Below are 27,523 nucleotides of genomic sequence, written 5' to 3' on the forward strand. Positions count from 1 at the left end.
GCTACCGCATATAATATCATTGTCAAAAGCAAGAAATTAAATTGTCAGAATACAACAAAACTTTTCAGGACATATTTACTCAGACACCATATATTTCTTTGATTATGCATGTACATAACAAGTTTCGTAAATGTACCCAACCAGAATACCACCTGACCTTTTCTGTCCGACCCCAGAACGGGATGAGTGGTGTTTTAATCGAAGTATGCAAGTAACAGTGTCTGAGAGACTCAATGAACTTTTTTAGAGAATGTATATTGTTAATGAAGCACGAAAAATTGGTCATGGTAACATATTTTGGCACAGAAGTATTGTACGCATTAAAATGAATCAAGTGGAAAGTTAAATGATTGTGCAACAATGGTGCCACAGACGCTGATATAGACATATCATTTGTACATTATCAACGAAGCATAAAAATGTAGGTAATAATGACCAATAATGGAAATTTTAAAATGCATGCACATTTCTATTTCATGATGATGTAAGTACTAATATCTCGTAAACTAACCAAAAAGTTAATAGTTTAATGATCAAAATAGGTCATAGCGACCTACCTTGGTATGATGGTGTAGTTCACGGGATGTATGCATGCATCTATTTTCATGAATGTACAATCAATATTCACATATACTGACCTTAAACATAAAGTGTACATAATTACTGGAGCGTGAAAAGTACCATTCTGGCTATACACTGTCGATTAAAAATAAAGTTCTATCATATAAAGATTCAAAATTGCACAATAAGGCAAACTTTAGAAAGATAAAGCCTTCCAGATAAACATAAACATGTAGTGCTATATTATACAATGAAACATGTTCATATTTTTTTAACAGGTGAAATATATGATAAAGGTATAAAGAGATAAAATCATTAAAATACATGTAACTATTACTAATATGGTAGCTCATCACCTTTATCACCTTGTTAGTGAAACAACCTGGAGACTCTAGCTTTATGACACAATTAAGCACTGGGAATTTCCTACTTCCACAGTAACAGATGAATGTCAGGAAAGATTACAATCAACCTCAAGAGCATAGAAATAGCAACGGAGTACACAAACTAAAAGGAACCGCTCCGGTGGCCTAGTGGTTGGAGCGTCCGCCTCGGATGCGGGAGGTCGTGGGTTCGAACTCCGGCCGAGTCATACCAAAGACGTACAAAAATGGTACTAACAGCTGCCTCGCTTGGCGCTCAGCATTAAGAGGTTAGTGTTAGGACTGGTCGGCCTGGTGTCAGGATAATGTGACTGGGTGGGACATCATGCTACATGTCTGCAGCATGATGCCCCAGTGCTAGACATCACTATAAACTGCCACACTGCTAACATCAAAGCGATATGACTGAAAAATTGTTAAAGCTACGTTTAAAATCCGAATCACACACAACACAGACTAAATATTCCCTGGAACCCAGGCTGAACAAATACAACAAATAAAAATATCCGAGGAAATAAAGACATGTACAAAACACAAAATGAAATGTTCATGTTAGAGAAGCTGAGACTCTAAAGGACGAATGCGACAAAATAATTTTAAGTGAATTTCGGACACCTGCTGTAAAAGGATTATGTAATGACTACACAAGAAGAAAGATAATTAAAGGATTATGTGAATAAAAACAAGAATACTTTGTTCAGTAATTTAGGCCACCGGCCCATGTTACAAAATAAAATACAAGTAAATACAGTGTGCGTTATGGTATACATATATTAAATGTGGTGTTCAGCAAGCGTGTGGATACATAATTTCCTATACAGAATCGATGTATGATATTATAAAGTGCTACTACCACAAAATGCATCATTCACCGTTTGTATGAATTATCAAAGATCGTCTCAGACGAAAGGCCGAACTGATATAGTAAGATTTCTTATAATATAATATTAGGACTCGTGAATTATGCAGATTTTCTACAGACGGATAAAGATAATAAACTTCATAAAAGTTTTTCTTTTTTAAATGGTTGTAAGCTGGACAAACACAAACGAAAAGGAATTCATCTACATAGTAACATTATTTTTTCCGGCACGAGTCATGGACCCAATTATTTCTCTCAATCTTCATATGCCTCTCTGTCTTTACTTTCAGCATGTGTATTGAGTACCTGAATTTAGTAAGTGACTTTCTAAATAAATAGGATAATCTACATGATAGATATTTTCCAATTTCTTATTCAGTTTTATAATACCATAATACATTTATGTGAACTGTTAATATCGCTTTCCCAGTTCTGGGAAATTGAATCCTCAAATTTCTGCAAAAATAGTATTGAAAAAATTATTTTTCGTCTCCAACATCTTGATTTAGCCAAATATATCCAAAACCGAAGCCAAATAACACTTCTTTAACAGTGGTAGCTAGTTGTCACGGTGGGCTTCAGCAAACATTTTCCAACGTAAAAAAAAAAATTGGTGTGGGTAGCGAGATGAAGAGACGAAGACATTCTTGCAACCTTCATCCCATATTTAATACATCGTAAGAAATGCCAGATATAATGTGGGTATCTTCCGCACTCCCCTAACACAATCGCATTACTGGTAGTTTTAGGAACGCCTAAATACTATTTGCAAGTTTTATTGCACAATTCAAAAATCTCTACTAAATTCATATCCCCAAATTTATGACCCATGGCAAGGAACAGGTTTCATCCCAGAATCATGTTTTTAAACATGCTCTACACTAAAAAAAAAAAAAAATAGCCAAATCGTTTTTGATAATTCAATTTCCTTGTAGTTGCTTTCTTTTCCTGAGCCGCTTGTATCTGCTTTGCGTTTGTCCAAACCAATTTTGGGGTGAAACATAAGTCCATATATTTGTAGTAAGACACACAATAAATACGTCTTTCTCTGACTCCCCGACCTCCCCCACCCCCAAAACCTACCTCCTTTTGTTTAAGATATTACCCATTTCTGAAAACAACTATTTTAGTTTTATCGAGTCTGACCACCATACCGGTTTATCATAGAAACGTCAAATGACATTTATTTGTTATCGTAGGATCCCTACTGTCTCAGCACAGTTAGCAATCCCATCAGCGTAAAGTACTGCAAAATTATCATCGATATCTTCTGAGATAAATACACCTCTGCTGCATCTGAGCTGCAGCTGTGTAATCAAATCATTAATACAAAGGGAACATATGAGAGTTCAAACCGAGTCGCTCTTGATCATCATCTGTAATGGGAGTATTTCACTCATCATCTTGTAAGTGAGGAAGTACTTCACTAACAATATCGTAAAAGCCATCTCACCGTAGCCCGGCTTATTCAATAAAGATTTAAAGTATTCATACGGGGGGGGGGGGGGGGGGGGAGATAAGCGTGCCACTTCATGTTGAGAATGATTTGTTGTTGTTCTAGGGTTTAACGCCATTTTTCAGCACAATATAGGCTATACATGGCGGCCAGTATAACAGGGAAGAACCACCGACCCACGAGAAGCTACTGGCAGGCTTTCCCATGTACCCACGCTAGCCGAGCCTTGGACTCGAACCCACGCAGACAGAGGTGAGATGGCAATGATCCGGAACGGTGAGCGCTTGTTGAGAATGATGTTTTTTCTGTCGAGGGGTTCTCCTCGCTTGAGTTAATTTATTCATTTGGGACTCAACATTGTATGTTTTCTTGAGTACAGTGATTGGTTTCAACTCTGATTTATATAACTTAAGGTCGGCTTCAGTATTTGAGAATCTAAAGATTTGTAAACGGTAGCTTTTATTATATTTTGCCTTAATAGCATTCTGTACCCCACCAAGGAGGTTGTGTTGTTATCACGCTAGGTACACTGCATCGCGTCTGAACAAATGAACCTATATTCTGATATAATTTAGCTAATTTTCTGAGGGGAAGTCAATATCAGTTTCAAGATATCTGCAACATGTAGCATCACCAAGTCACATTATCATGACAACAGACCGACCAGTCCTAACACTAAATTCGTAACGCCATTCACCATGCGAGGCAGCTGTTAGTACTATTTTTATAAGTTTCTGGTATGACTCGGCCGGGATTCGAATCCGCGACCTCCCGCATCCAAGCTGGACGCTCTAACCATGTAGGCTACCTGAGCGGTTTTAGTAAAACTGAACTATTCCAGTTTAGTAAGGAAGGGTACACGTTTCAATATTAGCTTTCTCTTTATCCAAATAAGTTTGGTGATCATTAACATTCACCGTGGTTGGGGTTTGGGAAGTGCTACCCTTATTTCTCACATACTGACTTAGTCTAAGTGAGAAATATATACTAAAATGGTTAGATTTATCGCAAGTTCCAACTCAAAAGCAAGTAATATAATTTAATATTTAAGAAGAACGTATCACACAATCAACTACGCTGCAACCGTTATGTGTTATGCATGTGAACTAACCATTTTTATCGTCGAAGAGTCTTCTATTCACAACATGAACATTAAAATGTTCTCATTTATCTATTAGGGATAAACCAAAATTATTATACAATTTATCGTCGTTTGTATCTCTCTGCATTGAGAATGTATCTGCATCATAATCATCATTACATTCATAAACGAAGTGATAAAATCTTCAAAATTCTTAATTCAAATCTCCTGTCAAGAAGAGATATGAATTTCGATATTGGCTTTTGATGTGAGATCTCTAATTAGTCCAATTCCATCTTCATTAATATTATATACGAGAATAATTAGGCCAAATATATATACAAACCTTGATTATATCTTTACCAGTATGCAAGATTAATGACTTAGATAGAAAATGTACACACTCGTCAAACGCTTTGTATACTCTTTCACACACTCTTTCATTACGACAGATTTACGCACAAAATCGGTTGCTCCTCCCGAATCCATACCTTCACCCAACCTTTTTTTACGAACACATCTATAAGGGAGATAATCTTCAAGAAAATTATAAAATTCCTTTGATGATTTTCCCCAAGTTTCATAAATATCAATAATATCAAATTTCACGCAATAACAAAGAAATAAATTATAATGTTTGTACTCTGCCAAGCTCCATATATTCCACGACAGAATGCTTGGGCCAACGTATGGATTCCACAGCAGAATGGTTAGGCCAACGTATGGATTCCACGGCAGAATGCTTAGACCAACATACGTATTCCACGACAGAATGCTTAGGCCAACGTATGGATTCCACGGCAGAATGCTTAGCCAACATATGGATTCCACGACAGAATGCTTAGCCAACATATGTATTCCACGACAGAATGATTATGCCAGCATACGTATTCCACGACAGAATGCTTAGACCAACATATGGATTCCACGACAGAATGCTTAGCCAACATATGGATTCCACGACAAAATGCTTAGGCCAACATATGGATTCCACGAAAGAATGCTTAGCCAATATATGGATTCTACGACAGATTGCTTAGCCAACATATGGATTCCACGATAGAATGCTTAGGCCAACATATGCATTCCACGACAGAATGCTTAGGCCAATATATGTATTCCACGAAGACTGCTTAGGCTAACATATGTATTTCACGACAGAATGATTACACCAACATATATATTCCACGACAGAATGTTTAGGCCAATATATTTATTCAACTACAGAATGCTTAGGCCAACATATGGATTCCACGACAGAATGCTTAGGACAACATATACATTCCACGACAGAATACTTAGGCCAACATATGCATTTCACGACAGAATGCTGAGTCCAATATATGTGATGGTTATTCTGCGTCTTACGTAGTTTTGGAATTTTTTCGTATGAAGGAAGGATATCTCCTGTATTGAGATTAGGAGGTTATGCAAATTCATTAATTAAAAAGCTGTTATTTCGAAAACAAAACACGAAAATAAAACACCCGGAAACTGATGTTGAAATTATAAAAAAAGAAAACAAAATCAGACGGACGAGTTTCAAACCAAGACACCAGTAAAGAAACAGATCCAAGCAAAAAAATATGCAAGAAGATTTGGAGAGTGTTAGAAGTAAAGAAAAATCTAAGACAGTTGGAAAGACTTTACATATCAAATAATGATGAAAACAATTAAATGTTACTGTCTGAACCATTTTCTTATCCGGAATTATGATGTTTATCTCGGTCAGTCGTGCTTATTTAAATGGTGCAATACAAAATCCAGTTCGTGTTATACTTCGTACATCTATTATATTTGCTTACTGTCTTCAGAATATGAGAGGTCTACTAATTTGTATGATTTTCAAAATGTCCCTAAGTTGTATTTTAAATTATTTAAAGTTTCGAGTTTTACATTTCTATTATACCATATACACGAGTTTAAAACGCACAAACATGACTGGTTTAGCTTTCAGTTATAATTAACACACTATGATCTTGCCTCTTTAGTAACTGCTTAATTTTAAATTTTTGATGTTCTCGTATCTCTGCATGAAAATAATGACGCGTACAATAATTTTTTGTGTACGTCACTCAGTACACTTAATACATATAGCACATGTTCATAAGCTAGACAAATGATGTAGCTATGCACCTTATAACCACAAATACACCTGCAGGCAAGAAAAGACACATGTATGCATGCAACTGTATGGAGGGGGATTACCGCCATTATTATATGCGTGTATTTTCTAATCTTCCTTGATGCTTTATTGTAAATGGCTGCTTGCAAGTGCTACATTCATAATTCTATCCATATTTATTTTATTCTTCATTGATGTTAACTGTACGTGGCAGTTTGCAAGTTCTGCTTTCCTTCTGCATTATTGTAAATGGATGCTTGCAAGTGCTACATTCATAATTCTAGTTATGAATTTTCTATTCTTCATTGATACAAGCTGCAAATGGCTGCTTTCAAGAGCTTAGATCTACTTTCCTTCTGCGTCATCGTATCTTGCTAACTACTGAATTGATTCTGTAGTTTGTCGCATGGCAAACGCTATATCAATTATTACAAGTTTTGTATATTCTGTTTATAAACTTGCCGTATTACAATTACATCATCCCAACTGCTGTTTTCAATCAGATTTGGCCTTGCAACAGTGTAAATACTAAATCGTATCAGTATCGTCTTTTTTGTCCAATTAGTGTCGCCATCTGTTGTCATAATGGCATATAAGAGATTAGCATCCCATTATGACAACGGACGGCGCTCTAAATTTCTAATGTATTCCCTTACTATAAATAATTAATGCTCCCCATGGAGGTTTACGGCATTCATTTTGAGTCCATACACATTGTAACTCTTTCAGTACCTTTTTTAAGGTGAACGTTAGCAACGAAGTTTTAATCGTTTTCTAAAACCATGTGATTTCCAGAAGATCTAAATGATTTATAGCACCTTACGAAAACAAAAAATGCAGACACTGCAGCAGGGTGCACAGGTGCTCGACGCGAGCTTGATGTTGAGAAGGAAAAAGAGCCAATAATCTGAAGGGAAAAAAATCATAGTGACAAAAATACCACAGATTACTACCCATGACCCGTTCTGACATAGAACCCTGTTTATCATAATATATATCATAAAACAAAATTAAGTATTCCTAACGGTTTTCTTATTCTTATCACAATTTTGGAACATATTTTGTCGCAAAAGTCGAAATTATAAAATTGTGGGAAAAAATACCTCAAAATAGTGACAAAAATTCCACAGATTACCCCCATGACCCGTTCTGACATATGACCCAGTCTATCATACTATATAGTATGATAGACAGGGTCTTATGTCAGAACGGGCCATGGGGGTAATCTGTGGTATTTTTGTCACTCTATGATTTTTTCTTTCAGATTTTTTTTTTCTTCTCAACATCAAGCTCGCATCGAGCACCTGTTGTAGGGGGGTCCATCTTCTTCAACCCAACTCTGACACACTTAAGTTTATAATTTCAACGTTTAAGAAAACTAGTTCTTAGTGATATCTCTCATTACTGTGGACATCATTAGTTATTTTAGAAAAGTAAGGATCAGAAATGACAATGATATACTCTCTCCTACTCTTCTTAACGAGCTTTCATCAGACGACTTCTGGTTGTACGGATCGTATTATACGTCACCGGTTTTGACGCACCTCACAAGCGTCTATTATTTCCTTTGATACTATTTCACATAAGCTCTGGCGAAAATAATATTTCAGAGCATCATCAATAGCACATAAAAAAACGGTTTATAAGCAAAATGACCTTAAACCAAATTAAGCATTCCTAAAGGTTTTCTTATTCTTATCACAATCTTCATTTTGGAACATATTTTGTTGCAAAAGCCGAAATAATCAAATTGTGGAAAATCATGTTCGTATCATGATAAAATGTTTACTTGCGATTAGACGTGTTAGATTTAGTGTACGATTGTTTTCCAATATTTAATTTGCATTGTTAATGTACAGAACCTCAACCTTTGAATGTATTTTAAGAAAGCTTTAAAACTGGTTTGCATCTTTTAAAACTATTGTCCTTAAAAGTGGAAATAATCAGAGACGAAAGACATAATGTTGCAGGAGATTTTACTTCTGTTTATTTTAAATCTTACCAATATCAAACTAATTAAAATAATAAATTTGTTCAAGAATTTTTAAAATATAAATATAGCACCATTAGGTTCTAATTATTCAGCTGCTCCTTGTCACATAAAAGATTACAAAAAACTAAAGAATTTTTTAAATATGAATGTAGTGACCATGATTCAGGCTCATTAAGTGTGCTGCCATTTGCAATATGAAAGTAGTTTAGCGAATTGTCCATAATAAGAGAGAGTGAGAGAGAGAGAGAGAGAGAGAGAGAGCAAGCACCAAAACAGCACATTTCATTAAGTTACTGTAATTGTATACACGTATCCTGGGTCGATAAGTGTGTTTTGGGATAATCGTAGGGTCTTTCCATCAGCAAGTATTAACAAGAGAAAAAACTCTACTGATCTTACTCGATAATTATACAGGGTAGAATTTTACTGATCACTATCTTTTTATTTGTTTGATTTTATTTAATTGCCTACACGTACCCTGGGTAGTTGAAGGTGTTTTGGGACAGTATTTTGCTGTTTTAGGGTAGTCACAGGGTCTTTCAGTCTATGATAATTACCAACATGGAGAAAAAATTCTCCTAATCTTACTCGATAATTATACAATGCAGGATTTTACTTTGTCTTTTTAAAGGTTTGATTCAATATAATTGTATACATGTATTCTGGGTAGGTGAGAGTGTTTTCGAACAGTCCTGTGCTAGCCCCATGACTTTCAGGGTCATAGGCAGAAAAATGAAACTGTTGGATGTCTAATCCATGAATAAGTTGTTCGGCAATAATCAAACATAAAATTACTGGACAAATTTTGGGAGGCAAACAAGTCTTAAAAAACACTGCCTAAACTTTTAGAACAGATTTTGCTTTAATATTATTCAAAGGAATAGCCATTGGAAATCTTGAGGACGCACACATTATAGTCAACATGTATTGGTTGCTTGATTTGGTATTAGGTAAGGAACCGACAGTCTATCATTTTTCTGCTAAATGGTTTGTGAAATGGTCTAATGCAGGAATAGGTTGCAGATGTGCCTTAGATATCTTTTGACTGGGATTTCCTACCATTTGACAAATGTGACAAGATATATAGTACTTATAAATATCACTTTTAACTTTCGGCAAATATAAATGATCTAGGATCTTGTGATAAGTCTTATTGACACCAAAATGACCAGCTTAAAGAGTTTTATGGGCTAGACCAGTGGTTCCCAAAGTGGGCGGTATCACCCCTGGGGGGCCGGTTTGATTACCCAGGTGGGCGCTAATGCTACATAATGTTTTTCACGGGGTAAGGTAGGGGGCACTGAGGATAACTAAGGGGGCGGTGGCCCGAAAAAATTTGTGAACCAATGCCAGTGGATTAGCCATTCAATTAATTGTATCTGTTCTATTCGCGTCTTCGGAAGTCGATCAGTTGTAGGTATAGTTCGGTAGCATGATTGACTGTATCGCAGCATACAGTACTCAGCCCAGATGTCAGCATAAGTAGATTATGATGTAACAATGCACTTTAAAGATGGGGTTGTCAATACGAACAAAGGATCGTTTGTGTAACAGATTGATTCCAATGCATTGCTTAGTCAAGTTTGTGGCTTCCTTTCATTCTCCCTTTTAATTTATCCAGTCCAAATCCATGATTGTATGTACAAATTAAATAACCAAAAAGTCTGTCGCCAAAAAACTCGCCAGATGGGATATTTCTGTCGCCAATAAGGAAAAGAAGCCCAGGACGATCCCAGCACTGGGCTAGACTATGAATTTCTTATCGATACGACTTAGGAACAACAATTTAATTGCTCACTGACCACTAATTACCAACATGTACATCAGGTGGTCTCCATTTTCTCATAACGACCCCATTTTTCACAAAGTAACAAACTGGTACTTGTGTGGCTTCAATTTCTGAAACCCAGTCTTGTGTCTTCTCTGAGGAATAGTACTTGGGAGTGTATAACTCACATTAAAATGTCAAACATGCTAATAAAGTAGCTGTTACTTTTTGCTCATATATCTTACATCTGCAGTCAGAAATTGGCTAGTGGTTTCTATTATTTCTGTGAGGAAACTAACTTACTTATGACTCTCTCTCTCTCTCTCTCTCTCTCTGCTGAGTGATTGTGATTTAAATTATGGAATTTACCTTATCCATTGTTCCAAGGCACCTATATAAAAATGATACCAGGCCAAATTTAAAATTTCATCTCAGGTTCATAAATATCATAGTTTTGTGAAGGTCAAAGCATCAGAAATAACAAATTATAGCACATAAAATATAATCTTTTTCATGGTGTTTTGCTCATAGCAAGTGCAAACATCATATTTTATTGCCCGCCAAGAAATAGTCTCCAAAAAGTGAACATTGTATGTACAATGTATATATTGAATGGAATGGAATGTTTTGGGGAATTAATTCTTGAAACTTTCACTAGGGAATACAACTTGACTGTTATTGAGGCATAATTTACAAATATAGGTGGTATACAAAAGGAAATGTGTCTCGGCCAATCCAGAATTTACAGTTTTCATTCCTCATAATTTGCAATTATGAGTGTATGTCCAACCCAAAAGCCAAATTGTGTGAAAAGCTTGCTTTATTCATGTGAAAGTGAAAACATAAGGGATTGGCAAATAAATCCTTAAGAAAAATATAACAAGACAATCCAGGCATTTGTTCTTCATTATTGCCTACCAGTATGATAATTTTTGTTTTAGACTAATTCATCTAACAATATTGTTTTTATGAATGACGGTTTATATTAAATATTTATTTTTCTCTAATATTTCGTATTTTAAATTAGTTTTCTTTATTGCATAGTTGTATTGTGCTGACATTTTTGGTGTCATGACAGTATTAACTTATATTTTAAAGAGGATAAAATAATGATAAAATCACAGACAAATTAAGATGTTTATGCTACAACAGCCTGAGCTGTAAGTAGCCTTAAAAACGTTAAAAGTTTTTTTTTTTAAATTGGGGGGAGGGGCGTTTTATTCTTCTAGTAGAAAACAAGCACATCTGTAGAAGATACTTGTAAAAGTGTGTATTAATCTTTTTAACAACTATATTAATTTCATATCCGTATGTATCAAGCAAGTTTGGTATTGTAATGTAGCAGTAATAATAAAAACAAATTGAGCTGGTTACTGGTAGCGGTAGCAACGTTATTTATATTCAATATATTATTCTTTTATAATTACTACCAAAGGAGTCTGATGTTTTATCACTGAAGTACCTTACAATCAATCTTATTATCTGTACTATAAATATCGCTACATATATGGATGAATACGATTTTAGATCATAAGCACGACTAAGCACACATCACAAAATATGATGTTACTCAATCGGTGTTAACATCATTTTTGGTGATGTGTGCTTAGTCGTGAGGGAATATGGCTAGTGTGTGCAGGCAAGGCGATGGGTGCCGTTTACACGCGGACCTGGGTTCGAATCTCCGTAGAGTACGAATTAAACATTCTCTAACCTGTATGATAGTATTATTTGTATTATATTATTAATTAATAATTAAATGTTAATTTTGTCTACCATTAACAAGCATTCTGTCTGGTGTATATTTATAACTCTCTCTCTCTCTCTCTCTCTCTCTCTCTCTCTCTCTCTCTATATATATATATATATATATATATATATATATATATATATATATATAAAACTAAACTGTCACTGTAAACTGCAGATTAACAGAAGAATTTTTTTTTCATAGGGATGAGAGAATAAACAGAATCCTCATCTCTGTGATGTACTCTCTCTCTCTCTCTCTCTCTCTCTCTCTCTCTCTCGTGAATAAGCAAGAAAGAGAAAGTATGGCCTTGATGTGCAATTATCTGCAATTTTCTCAAACCTTATGAGGTCTTTACTGATCCAAAACGCAGAATTTGCACTGCACTCCAAAATAATAAACATGCTCTAAATTGATAACTTTGTGAATGAGAATATATAAACAAATTAAGACCTTAAACCTTGCTTGTAAGTGGCTACCATATTCTGCCAACGTGCGGCAGCGGTATATTATATACCCACAAAATGGCCAAATAAAAATGGGGTGGGAATGGTCAGCGGAAATATAACATTGTGTAAATACATCCAATTGTATACAATTTGATACATTTAATTTGTTTTGTGCTTCTTTCAAGCCACTTCTTACGAATGTTAATACTCTGAGACATCAGCTGACTGTAATGCAGTAATATAATTCGAATGGTATTATAAATAAGACGCCCCAAACATGCCGTAAAGTGGAATAACCTCTTGTTACTTGGGTCAGGGGAGTAGTCGTATTGTTAGAAATTGACGTGTCACAGCGCCATCTGTTGTCATAAAGAGGCATTGTTTTATTCTAACTTCTGTAATGCTGACTTGCAACATGCTTGATGCTACATTATAATCATGATTTTAGAAGGTGCAGTCTGTGTAACGTGTGACATAGCAAGTTTATAAACAGAATATACAAAACTTGTAATAGCTGACATAGCAATTGCCATGCGACAAACTACAGAATCAATTCAGTAGTTAGCAAGACAAAATGGCGCAGAAGGAAAGTAGATCTAAGCACTTGCAAGCAGCCATTTACAGTTGTATCAATGAAGAATAGAAAATGCATTACTAGAATTATGAATATAGCACTTGCAAGCAGCCATTTACAATAATGCAGAAGGAAAGTAGCACTTGCAAACTGACACGTACAATTTGCACCAATGAAGACTACAATATACAAGGATAGAATTATGAAAGTAGCACTTGTAAGCAGCCATTTACAATAATGCATCAAGGAAAAACAGAAAATACATGCATAGAATTATGGCAGTAATCCCCCTCCATACAACTGACATTGTGTCCCAATTCCATCCCTAATCACAAGGATCGGGCTCCTGGGTCTAAACTTTAAACCCTATGAAATATAAGTACACTTAGTGGACATATAAAGACAAATTTAAACATGAAACTGACAATGGCCCTAGGGCCCATCCTTACCCATATAGGGACTTAATCCTTGGGTAGAAGCTTGACAGGTATTGTGATCCCCGCCCTATGAGCACGTCCATACTGAGCAGCAAAAGAAAAATGCATTTATCCAATGACCTTTAGTCCCAGGATCCATCTTTGCTCCCAAGAAACGTATCTTCTGAATAATAGCTTGAAAACTAGTGAGATCCCCGCCCTATACATTTGTACATACTTGCTGAGCAAGAAATGACAAATGCACAGTCAACTGACCTTTGCCCTTGAAAACGTCCTTCCACAGTGACTTATCGAAAAACTCGGAGTTCAGAATCCAGGTCAGAACGGAAAAGTGCAGAGATACGGATTTAAAGACAGAACAATCGGCTTGGCGAACGAGAGTATTACCCTGCTATTTTATATTTTCTAATTTACACATTTTGACCTAAATTAAATCAAATAAACTTAGAGACTTTTAAACTAGTTTTTATAAAATATTTTTTTTTTATTTGTAAATGTACCCTATTTATAATGTATACCTTCATTAAAATATGCTTTAAACAAGCAAGTGAAAACATTAAACTAACAAATACTCCACACCCAAACATCAACGCCCTGATGAGAGTGTATAAACACTCACTTATTAAACAGTATGTTTAATCCTCAACACTACAACCATCGAACATTAATGTCTAGAATATAAACTTTAATCTACTGCCCAGTCAGTGCACATAACCTATGCAATTAACAGCATATTCAGATTTCAACACTAATGCATAAATAACAAAGTGTAAACAATGTAGCGTTTGGTAAACCCACGACAAGAACAGCTCTAACCAAAATTAACTAGGTGCATAAAGTTTAATTAAGGTATTCAAATTTGTGATCAATAAATAATGGTCTTCTGATTTTAAAACAAACAAAACAAACAAGCTAATATGTAGTGCACCTTATTCATGTCCTGCAACTCTGTTTAATGCTCCAGTTAATAAAGGAATTACACCATATTTAAAGACATAAAGATATACTGCACAGAAAATTATTTTTCGAAGAAGCCATTGAGCATTTTTGACAGATACACGTTAACTATTGACAATGGTGATTCAAAAAACAGATGCCGTGTACAGTGTGATATTAAATTTTGGCAAAATCAATTAAATTGGGCATTATTGATAGCAACAGTTGGATGAGAATTTTAATCATGCATGTGTTAGTAATATATATATATATATATATATATATATATATATATATATATATATATATATATATATATATATATATATATATATATATATATATATATATATATATATATTCCAATGAAGTTTATATCCAAGTTTCAGAACGTTTAACAAAATATTTTCATAAATTTGTTTTAAGGAAGATGTGGCACCTACATATGAAAATCCAGTTACATCTACTTTGTGATCATTGAGATGATATCGAAATAAAAGAAGAAAAAGCTAATCAGTACACGAGAGCCTTCAAAGAGAAAATTTCATCGGAGAAATGCCATACATCTAGTTGACGCTAGTTAAGTTGCACAAAAAAGTCAGATTAACAGGAACTTTCACCCTTCCTTCCACACAAGAACTCTGCTATCACCTGAATTGAGAGTTAGAGTGTTTAATAAATTTCGTGCTGAAATCTAGCACGGAATGTTTTAGATGAGCTGATCAGAATATTCAGGACCCTAACCCAACATAGCTACATGGATAATGTCTATATGTGTTGTCTTTGGAATCATCTTCTATCCATCACGGAAAATGTCTACCTACGTCGTCTCTGGAATTAAAATATATCTGTCATGGATAATATCTACCTACGTTGTCTTTACGGTCAACACCTATCCGTCACGGATAACGTCTTCCTACGATGTCTTTGAAATCAACATCCATCCGTCACAGATAATATCTACTTACGTTGTCTTTAGGGTCAATATCTATCCGTGACTGTCTTAAGTATATTTAATTTATATCTGTAACTTTTTTTCACCATCGTTATAGGTTATATATAATTGTATTCTGGACTTGACCTTGTCCAAAATCAAGTTCACTGTGAATCTCACTGTAGACACTGGTGTTATTTTTATTTTGTAAACAAATAACACATAGTTAATTTCTTTAAGAGTGTGGGTTAAATATAAAGATCATTATCAATAAAGGTAAATGTGTTTATTTGAGTCTGGGTCTAGGATAATGGAATTCCCCCACCAAGAACCTGTTGTGTTTGATGTTTCCCATGTCTTTTAATATAAATTTAGTAACCGATTTTATATATTTTAGAACTTAGAATTTTCTAGAAATGAATTTAAAACCACATCTTAGCTCTACTTTTGTCTTACATTTTTATAATCTTCTTTACTTGAAAAAAAAATTCTTGTGATAACATCAGAATCAGAATCGTTTGTGCTGTTGTGTTCAGTTTTTTATTTGGATGAAATTATTTATTCAAACTATTAATCTCTGGAATTACAAAGTGCTCAATAATACTCTTCGACACAAACGTTAATTTGGAAATATTGTGAATACATACAAGGACATTTTGAATTATATTATTGTTATGAATTGGAAGGCTGTAAGCACATCATCACACTTCAGGCCAATGGTACATTAGTACATTCAAGACTACAGGCATATCAACATCTTCAGCGCTCGATCATATCTCGAATACCACTGGAATTTAATTGGAACTTTATTCATTAAGATTGGTGTTAGAATTTCTTGTAATATTTTTTTATTTAATTCGTAATACTGTAAATTCTTGTTAAATTTTCACTTTGTATTCTAGAAAAAAAATAAATTATTTGCCGAATTTTACAAAACCTGTTGGTTTTCCCTCTTTTCTATTACTAAGTTTAAGACCATAGAGTCGTGATAATGGATAAAATCTACCTACGATGTCCTTACTGTCAGCATCTATCCTTTATTGATAATATCAACCTAGGTTGTTTTTACAGTAAATATCTATCCTTCACGGATAATATCTACCTACGCTGTCTTAATAGTAAACATATATCCTTCACGGATAATATCTACCTACGTTGTCTTTGCAGTCAATATCTATCCGTTCCTTCAGGATATTTCGGACGGCCTCAGCATCGTTCTTCTTACACGCTTCATGAAGATCTATCTCCCGCCGCAACACTTAAAAGGAAAAGGAAATTCTTTGAAATTGAATTATGTGAAGAGCTTTACATGTTCCCCATAGCTGACGTGTTCAGTACAAAACGATGACTTCAGTTTTAACCAAATATTGACAATTAATTTATATACTGTTTCTTAATAATTCCAAGTGTTTCTATGTTTTGCATATATTTGTCACTTCCCATCGCGCACTACTCTGTCAATATGATGATCACCGCAGCACTACACTATGGCTTCTAAGGATAATTTTATACATTAAGTTTACGTTTCCTCTTCGCTTAAATCCGAACCCGTATACTTTAGAACCGAACATCTACTTTAAAACTCGTCCAAATTCTAACAAGTTAACGAGCGGTAAGATTATTACGTTTGTGACATCTATTCATGTATCAACTAGGACACAGTTCAGTAGGATCCCCTTCCTAGTGATCTACGAGGATTTCACCGGGTGATTACGGAGAAACCTCTTCAAATAATTACCGATTTAATATTCTTTATTTTTCTTCTTTCTATAAAACTATTTATGAATAAAAAAAACCACATCAACTTTTCCTTTGGGTGAAATAGCATATAGAAGTGACATATATCACATATGAAAACAAGACACATCACGTATGAAAACTGACATTGGATACAATTATTCAAACCAGACCACATAAACAGCCATATATAATATATTCAGACCCCTGCAATTACTACGGATACGACACCAAACAAAACAAAAGTGAAATCAGATAACTTGTATTTCTGACCAAATTTCGATTTAGGAAATTAACTTCCTACATCATTTCTTTTTGTGTTAGTGTCATTTATACTGTTCAAATATGAAAAGTACTGTCCTGAATATGATTGTTATTATATCAATATGAATGCAATATGAAGTAATAAATAACCTTTCAGAACATATAATATGAAGTAATAAATAACTTGTTAAAATGTGCAATATGAATTAATAAATAGTTTTTAATCTAATATGAATTAATAAACAAAATTTTAAAACATGTAATCTGAATTAATAAACACCTTCTTAAAACGTAATACGAGTAATAAATAACTTTTAAAAATGTAATATGTATTAATAAATAAAGTTTTTAAAATGTAATATAAATTAATGATTAATTTAGTAAAAACGAACGTACTTTGAAACAGTTGTTAGTCATTGATACCTCATTGTGTTACAAAACATATTTATTGTGTGTTATAACTATGTGGTCTTAAACTAAATAGCGGAAAATGAAAAACCTACAAGTTTAATAACATTCAACAAATAGTTAAATTATCTAAGTTACAAGGTGAAAAGGTACGAGGAATTTACGGTATTGTGAATTAAATTCCAAATAATTCGAAATGTTCTTACACATGTCGAACAGTTTACAGTATTCCAAATGAATTCCATTCTTGAATGCACTGATGTGCCAATAGTATTGAATGGTTTGATGTGCTAACAGTCTTGATGTATCACAATGATATAATCAAGAATGTCTTTGAATTAACTCATAATAATCCAAAAGTAGTGTTTTAGTTCAAAATGTCAATGAGTACTTTTATTTCAAATGAATAATTTAAACAAATGATTCCTCTCAAATTATAACTAAGCACAACTAAAAGTGATTCCACTATACTAGGACTGATCAAATTCACTGATATCACATTAATTTTTACTTGTCCCAAAACTGTAATCACTTAACCAATATTTGATAAGATGTATACGCTTTAATCCATATAAATAACAAATGATGCAACATCATTTATTTTAAAAAATAGCATTTCTTTTTTTTCTAAAATTGGTTGATACTATACATTTAACTACTTCAGGTTTATATGTTTCAGCTGCTGGATATGAACGAAATGTCCATGTACACGTCTGCACCAGGACCAGCGCTAAGCCAAGAGTTGAAGTCCTCAAGCTCTGGTCCGTTTACTTAAATGTTCATTAGAATTTATAAAGTCTCCTGGTTTAATGAATTCTTTAATTAAGTCTTGATTATGATCGTTGAACTAAATCCTCATTCACACTAAGTAGTGGACGGGGTTATAACAAACATGAGTGTGTGTGTGTGTGTGTGATTTGGATTTTTAACGTAGCTTTTAACAATATAACAAACATGATTTCTAATAGTTTGCATAACAGACTGAGAGAAAAGAGAGTGTTCACTAAGAGTTTTCCAAGATTTTCAGCAGGTGAATCCTGTAACTGCTTGTATGTCCCCATATTCGCCTTGAACTCGAAATACTGCTGATGAATGGCAGGATGTTCTTCCTTTTTGAAAATAACTTAAATATGATTGAGAAAAACTTTAAGTCTTCCCTCCCATATTTCGTCTGAGATGCCCTCTCACGAGGAAAGGAGGAAAGTGCATGTAGTCAATAAAAAATATACTGGTCCAATTTCCAGCCCGTGCCAGTCTGGGATACTGCTTGCAATAACTGCAAAACATCTTTCCTTCCAAGACAATAAATTCAAGCCAGGGATAACAATCAATCCAATGCGGATAATATTTCTGTCTTTTAGTTTGACATCTTTTGCTGCCTTCTATTCATGCTTACGTCCCTTGGGTAAATAGTTAATCATATTCAGTACTGTAGCAGTACCCGCTTTCATGTGAATTTTCCTTTTCCGAATCTTCCTTATTACCGTCTTTGCGAAAATAATTTATCAAACTCATTTTATCCACAGAGTAATTATCAATTTCCCTAACAACTAATTTAAAATTGACCATGACATAGATTTTGTCGTTTAAATACGAAAAGAGACAGTTCATTCACTCGATTCTTTAAACGCAACATCTCACGTGGAAGTTAATCTTCTGTATAATCAATTAAAGCTTAATAATTATGACTGTCATTTAGTCAGCTTATAAAGGAAACCAGCACTAATGTCGGTGAAGTCCCTTTTATTTAATTACAGCTACTTGCTAGATTAAAATCAGAGTGAGCTGTTAGTGAGTATCCGCTTAAAACACTGCTTAATTAATCATACCGGCTTAGTCTTGTTTGGCGTGTCTTGATTTGTCGATAATTTGGTAGCTTGGTCCAAAATGCAGTCAAACAGTAAAAGAACGTGCGCACATGAACCAATTTTTAATAACCATAGGTAGGTGTTATACAGGATGTAAATATATGCATTGAAAAGGGGTGGAATCAAGCGTTCAGTATGCCCCGAAAGCATGAATGATTAGATAAGGTAGATAAAGTGATTAAAGCATGAGAACACCCACTTGACTGACTTTTAAAAATAGGAGAAAATAGCACTAGAGAGTAGGAAAATCTGACTTCGAATAATGAAACGCCCGGTACATAAGGATATGGGATTTGATCAGCATATAGACTGATATTAAAATACGAATGAATAATTTTGTTTTACAGAACCTTATATGAAAACCTAAGACACGATAAGATGACCGGAATGTGGGTCGTAAGTTCTCTTCCAGATCTTTCTAAGGCCAAAAGGCCATGTCAACATATATACAAATATCATCATAAAGTACAACCTACAATCATAGACAAAAGTTAGATATCTAAATAGACTGTTCGCAAATGATCATTAGCATAAACTAATAATCCTATAATCATTGACAAAAGTTAGCTATATAACATGTTGTTTACAAATGACCTCTACAATCTCCAATCATAGACCAAAGTTAAACATACCATATAGATGTCTTATGTCTCCACAAATAAAAATAGGATTCACAAATACAATGCTCGAATTTTGCACATTAGTAATATATATATATATATATATATATATATATATATATATATATATATATATATATATATATATATATATATATATATAACTTCGAAATGTATTTAAAGTCAATTCTGTGTCGTGGTAGATGTCATATTTTGCGTAGAGACATTTGAAAAGACTCAGTAAAATGCATTTAAAGTCAGTCCTTTTACGTGGTAAATGTCATATATTGGAATAGGGAAATTTTTGGCGAAGTCTTTTTTGGTTGGTAAATATCAACAATTTCAAAAGATTGCGGTATGCATTGCGAAAATGGAAGCAAAAAGATCTCGTACCCTCTTCAGTATCAACAGCAGTGTGAAGTGCTATTTATAGGACTAGACTGCCATAATTGATTGATTGATTGATTGGTTGATTGATTGACAGTGATTGATTGATTAATTGATTGATATCACAAATGCAGTGAATTTTCAAATCCACTTGTTCGATGCGCGAGATACACTGAAATTCTGATCTGGCAAGCATGATTTTTCAAGGGACTTGATCTGGGGCAGGTCAGCAAGTCTGTGTGTGTTTATGTATGAGAGAGAGAGACGGTTTGACGGAGAGACAGACGGGAGGTATTGTTTGATCTTCAGTGCCCTATACTGTGCAAGTTTTATACTCTGCAATCTTGCCATAGTATATGTATCAGTACTTTAGTTAGCCTTTCTGTGTACCACATTTTTATTACATATTACAGTGTCTTTCATCTACAGGATACATGTCAAAGTATTTCATTCCCATTTTTTGGTGAATGTCAAAGTTTGTCTCGCATTTTCTCACGCATATATGATGATTTGAATTTGTAATATTTGAAGTTTCGACAACATGGAGCAAGTACTAATATATTTGTTATCAGTTACATTTCAGTCGTATTATTTGTAAGTATATACGGGACTCGCAGACTATCATGTTCTAATCGATGTCCTCATCTAGTCGCCTGGAATTTTTAAGGTGGCTCCGATGTGACGAACTTGCCGGTCCTCAAAAACAAAACAAAAAACACAGGCTTCTTCAGTTTGCATGTCAGCGATTTAAAGGTGACTACACGATAATTGTTAATAATATAGAGCGTAATATTTCTTTGACAGGTGTGTTTGGAAATACAATTACTCATCTCTAATGATTACTCTCCTGGGCAGGTTTAAAAAGGGCGATCGAAGCACTGAAACTCGGGTTCGCACAAGCGGTGTGTTATCATCTATTGTTTCAAATTGCATAAGACCGATACATACTTACTGTCTGGCAAATTAATACATGAATGAAAATAGGCTTTTTCAAATCATTCTCAAAAGTCAGTTTCTGAAAGACTGTTTTGATGCATGTCGCCGATTTCAAAGTAACTAGGTGATAATTGTTGTGTAAATGGATACAAATAAAAAGCATTCGTTTGTGAGGATCAATAAGTCATTACATAAATGCTAGATTTTACCATTGTTGATGTAGTTGACGATACGAGTTTGTTATTCTGTCAAGGCAAAATGGAAACTTAAAGTTTCCGCAGATAAAAAAAATGATATAATAAACCACGATTAAAATTAATTAACACCGTACTGTTCATGGTTATGTTTACATTTTTCGTTCTCTTCCAGGTCTTTTACCTAACCCCAACCAGCTCTCTCTCTCTCTCTCTCTCTCTCTCTCTCTCTCTCTCAAATATAGCTATATTCCCATTTCCTTATCATTCTATCCATGCATCTGTCTATCCATATATTTGCTCTTCTAACTTCAAATGCATTCTAACACTTTACTTTTCTCTTTTCTTAAATTTGTTACCTTATTTTTTTACTTTCGTGTTGAAATTGTGTTGTCATATTTTGGGGGGCAAGTTCAAATCTCGCAAAAGCAGTTTTCCAATCAGCTAGCCAGTGTGACTTCTTACAATATCTGCAAAGCCCTGAAGTATCGCGGAATGCAATAACTTTTTACTTTTGTGGCTTCTTTGTATTAGAGTATGCATTGTTTATATAACTTAAATTCATATACAGTAACATCTATAATCCTCTGCGTTAAGTGGCTTAAATTGTATTTTTAATAACTTCCCAACGTCTGTACTAATAGAATATAATTGTCTTGTACTTACTTGCTGTCGGCTGTAATATTGTTGACATTGCACAATCATTTTCCTTCAGTGTCTTCTTCAGCTCGTCGTCACCCTGTAATCGACGATGATTCGCCATCAGTAAGAGAAATCAGAATATTGGGACCGGTAAACATCCAACTGAGGCGAGATTTGTACACTCCCGTGCCATGTGATTTCATACATATATTACACTGCTCTATGTATACTGGTCACAATACCATGTGATTTTGAATGTGCTACAAGTCATGCACTTCACCATTTTAAAGTAGTATTCCAAATAGAAACTAATGGTAGCACGCACATTCTTACATAGAAACACTGATTGACGATGTAAAGGTCTTAGATAATGGTTGAATGTTTACCGAGATTTTTCAAATGACACTATATTTTCACCTATGCAAAAGTGAGTTAATTTACCACCTACGCGCAGCTGAAATGATCGAAAGGTCAGCGCTGTTTTCTAAGCTCTTCGGCGTGGCCGACGATTACTGTATTGCGCCTGTGTATTAAAAGTTCGGGTGATTATGAACCTGAGCTGTCAACCATGACGATGACGCACCGCCTATTCTAGATTGCTTACATCTTTTCACTATAAATGTCGTCTGCTAGCATTCAAAGCGTTGATAGTCGGCTGTATCTGACACAAAATGCACAGGCTCAAACACCCAGATGTATCTGACACAGAATGCATATCCTCAAACACCCAGACGTATATGACACAGAATGCACAGGCTCAAACACCCAGACGTATCTGAGTCATAATTAGTACAAATTCTTTGTTTGAGATCATGCACAAGTCCAAAATTATCACAGCATCTCCTTCAGTACGAAGTCTATAAAGTGTGTATGTATCAAAGAGACAGGAGAAAAAAGTGTTGTCACGCAGTAGCCTGATAGTCTTTTCTGACTTGAGCCATCTTGTTTCATTCATTTGACAACAATAGTATCGTTACAGTTAATACACACTTAGCGAGCAAAGTAAACATATTTCTCATAGGGTTAATATTGAACTATTGTGGAATATGTCCGCGAGATATATATCGTGCCACTTGGTATCCTTTCCAACATAACGCATTTAGGTCCATATAGTTTACATCCAGGCTGCCAGGATTTAACGTCGTCTGCCACTTGTCCCCCCCCCCCCCCCCAAAGTAGAAACGTTAATAGCTTCTCAGTCATGTATATGGAGCTACATTATAATGCAGTTTAGTGATATGAACTAGACAATGAAATACGAGCTCAAACAGAGGATTGGTAACTAGTTTAAACGTGGGTGGGATTTTCACAGGTAGAAGGGACTATATGTTAAGAGTCGTAAAAAACAATTAAGTGGTTTCCTTCTTCTCTGCGTTACGACAGGTCGATTCATGGCAAGGCCCCTATTTCTTCTGTTTTGAAGAATCTCCAGAATACGCCTAGAAACCATGCCATTAAATTGTTAACAATCCAAAAACATGCTAAAGCTGATGTGCGTCCCAAGGAGTTACATCCAAGATGTAATGATCGGTACAGTAAATGCAAGCGAAAGTAATTTTAAAAGGGTTGGATGATAATAGCGGATGAATCCCTTGTTTGTAGACTTTAGTGTTAATCTGACAAAACTGATTGTGCATTAAAGATATATCCCTCACATAGATTAAATATAGTAAAATTACTATATTATTACACCGTGGAAAGGCAGAAATACTGAATTTTTACCCCAAAAAATGCTATTTTTTTAAAACCTTTGTTAGGAAATCTTTCAATCTTGATATAATTGGCTTTTATGTTTCCAGCACATCAGTGTAAAGTCTCACTATGGATTATCTATTTGCGAATGCTCAGGGCTACATCATGATCACATGTTTCATATTTGCCAAGATTTTGGAGACATAAGAAGCCATGCAGACTGTGATGCTAGAAATTAGTGTGGGAACTACACAAAATGCGCGAAGTTGAATTAAGCTTGGGGAATGGAGGGATTCACCGCAGAACATTTCTGCATGACAAGATGGTATCTAATTAGTCATCTGATAAAATTGCGAGGTTTGAAAGGTAGCTCTAAGCATTTCAAATTAATTTACTCTGAACTGGCCTCCATTTTTGTGCTGGAATCCATACAAATCTTCATATACCCAAAATCGTTTCGCAGAATATTCCATTTAAGTATATGATCTGTAATGGCGGTGATTATATTGGAAAATATTCATACCGAAGGATTCACCAATTTATTTTCAAACTGGAAATATGTTATTCAATAAAAGTTTCTTTTTATAAAAAAAGCGCCAGTATTATTAGTTCATCTTCCGCGTAGCTTATGAGACACGATTTCCGAGGCATTGTAGGCTTAATTGTGGCCTTCAAAATAATATTTCATATATCATTTACATACAGTACTAATATTTCATCTATCATTTTGCATACGGTGCTAATGTTTCATATATCATCGTGCACAGAGTACTAATGTTTCATATATTATTGTTCATACAGTACTATGTTTCATATATCGTGGATACAGTACTACTGTTTCATAAATAATCGAGCATACAGTACTAATGTTTCATATATCGTCACGCATGTGGTACTAATGTTTCATATATTATTGTTCATACAGTACTATGTTTCATATATCGTGGATACAGTACTACTGTTTCATAAATAATCGAGCATACAGTACTAATGTTTCATATATCATCACGCATGTGGTACTAATGTTTCATATATCATCGCTCATACAGTACTAATGTTTCATACATAATCCTGTATACGGTACTAATATTTAAATATATCATCGTGCATGCAACACTATTGTTTCATATATCGTGGATACAGAACTAATGTTTCATATATCATTGTGCATGCAGTAGTTATGTTTCATACATCATCGTGCACAGAGTACTAATGTTTCATATATCATCGTGCATACAGTATTAATGTTTCATATATCGTTGTGCATGAAGTACTAAACTTTCATATAATATAGTGCATACAGTACTAATGTTTCATATATCATTGTGCATACAGTAGTAATGTTTCATATATCATCGTGCATACAGTACTAATGTTCATGTGACATAGTGCATACAGAAAAAATGTTTCATATCTCGTGGATACAGTACTATTGTTTCATATATAATCGTGCATACGGTACTAATGTTTAATGTATCATCGTGCATGCAACACTATTGTTTCATATATCGTTGATACAGTACGAATGTTTTATATATTATAGTGCATGCGGTAGTAATGTTTCATATATCATCGTGCATACAGTACTGTTTCATATATCATCGTGCATGCAGTAATGTTTCATATATCATCGTGCATGCAGTAATGTTTCATATATCATCGTGCATACAGTACTTTTTCATATATCATCGTGCATGCAGTAATGTTTCATATATCATCGTGCATGCAGTAATGTTTCATATATCATCGTGCATACAGTACTTTTTCATATAAGTAGTGAAGGGGGGCACTTTACGTACAATGGGAATTAGCATTACAGACCCCCCCTGGGTTAGATTACGTACAATGGAAATTTAACATGGCGAAAAATCGTGGGTCAGATTACGTACAAGGGGAATTAACATGGCGAAAAATCGTGGGTCACTCTACGTACAAGGGAATTTAACATGGCGATAAATCGTGGGTCACTCTACGTACAAGGGGAATTTAACATGGGGAATAGAGTTTGGGCTTGTTTAGGGACAAGGGGAATGGAACATGGGATTTTTTTTTAAAAAAAATTTTTAAAAAAAGGGGTAGGCAATTCAAAGACTATCTCTTTTCGAGAAATATGGGGGCCCTGAAAAGGGCCTTTGGGTTTATGTTAATATTAATATTAACATAGATGGCATCTCTCACATCTTCTTCTTCTTCTTAAACTCCTTCTAACTGCCGGTCCATACACAAGTACCCTCTTCAGACATCCTTGTATTTCTATATAAACTCTCCTCATCCATAGACTTGTATCTGTCCTATCAACAACAGTCCACTTGGACCGGACATACATGAGCATGTCCGTCCTGAACATCATTGTTGACACAAGGGTTGAAGATTGAACGTCGGTCCACATCTTGAGGCTCCGAGAAACAGGTGAATCAATGCAGTGAACGGCGCTTATTTATAGGCAGAGGTAGGATTGAAACGAATTGAGTTCATTCACCAATCCGAACACGCGTTACAAAATTCAGCCAGCCGCATCCAATCCGAAGAGAGCAGTCTGTGACGTCACGTAGTCAATATAGATTTGCTAGCGCTTGTGTGCAGTCAATCTATGCGACAGTGATTCAACATGACGGAAACTCAGAAAACGATCCATTGGGGTGCACCAGCAGGGGAGACTGCCCAAGGGAACCCGGACTTACTTTCAGAAGAGGTGAATTGGGATTTTGTGGATTTTCTCTCTTCGCAAGAATTTGTTCCGGAACCTGCGTTACCTTCTTCATTACCGCAAGTGGAGAATTTTAGACAGAGACAGAAAGAAGAATTGGAGAAATTTATACAACGACAAAAGGAAGCGGAACAAGCTTTTCTCCTACAGCAACAGCAAGAAGAAGAGGTAAGAAAAAAACAACAGCAGCAACAGCAAGAAGAAGTAGCAGCAAAGAAACAAGAGGGTGAAAATCAAACGGTCACGGTACTGTTGGACATTTTAGCGGAGTTAAGAAGTCTGAAACAAATGTATCAGACTTCTTTATCACGACCGAAGAGAATACGACCTTCCCGAGCTAAACACGTCAACCCTGTGACTAAGCCTACCGTACCACCCTTAGTGATTTCAACTCAATCATCATCATCATTACGTAGTCCAGAAGTAGGCCTTGGCCGTGGCAAAGGCTTAAGGCAGTTAAAGTTGATTGCTTAAACTCACCCCTGCACCAAAAAAGGCCCTTTTCAGGGCCACCCACATTTCTCGAAAAGAAATACAATTTCAAATTGCCAATAACTCAAAAAAATATTCAACAGCCCATTTTACCCTTATAGTACGTGTCTGTGTATGAGTGCGTGAGTGTAGCTTCCTTTTTTTTGAAATCAAAACTCAAAGACACTTACCTTATATCATTAATTTATTCTTTTCTCCATTTTTTTACAATCCAATTCACAATTCACAACACAACACTTTAATTAAAAGTTCATTCACTTCTTCTGT

General features: G+C 34.8%; 1 protein-coding gene across 5 annotated transcripts in view; it reads right to left on the reverse strand.

Annotated features, from left to right (window-relative positions):
* The window catches only part of LOC149770099 (ankyrin repeat and death domain-containing protein 1A-like), a 58,659-nt gene extending 35,143 nt beyond the window's left edge, over window positions 1-23,516 (reverse strand). The window contains exons 1-3 of one of the 5 annotated variants that reach the window (XM_089949399.1): window positions 22,814-23,516; window positions 22,390-22,462; window positions 16,464-16,567 (exon numbers count right to left, since the gene is read on the reverse strand). In XM_089949399.1, coding sequence (XP_089805525.1) covers window positions 16,464-16,567; window positions 22,390-22,417 — 132 coding nt within the window. In that variant the 5' untranslated portion in view covers window positions 22,418-22,462; window positions 22,814-23,516. Of the gene's footprint in view, window positions 1-13,451; window positions 13,625-16,459; window positions 16,568-22,389 lie in introns of those variants that run through there. The other 4 variants (XM_089949400.1, XM_089949398.1, XM_089949404.1 and 1 more) reach the window with 4 other exon arrangements.
* Window positions 23,517-27,523: the final 4,007 nt, after the last annotated feature.

This window comes from Sinohyriopsis cumingii, unplaced genomic scaffold (genome assembly GCF_028554795.1).
Source record: "Sinohyriopsis cumingii isolate HCF-2022 unplaced genomic scaffold, ASM2855479v2 utg002707l, whole genome shotgun sequence".
In the NCBI taxonomy this organism is placed as follows: domain Eukaryota; kingdom Metazoa; phylum Mollusca; class Bivalvia; order Unionida; family Unionidae; genus Sinohyriopsis; species Sinohyriopsis cumingii.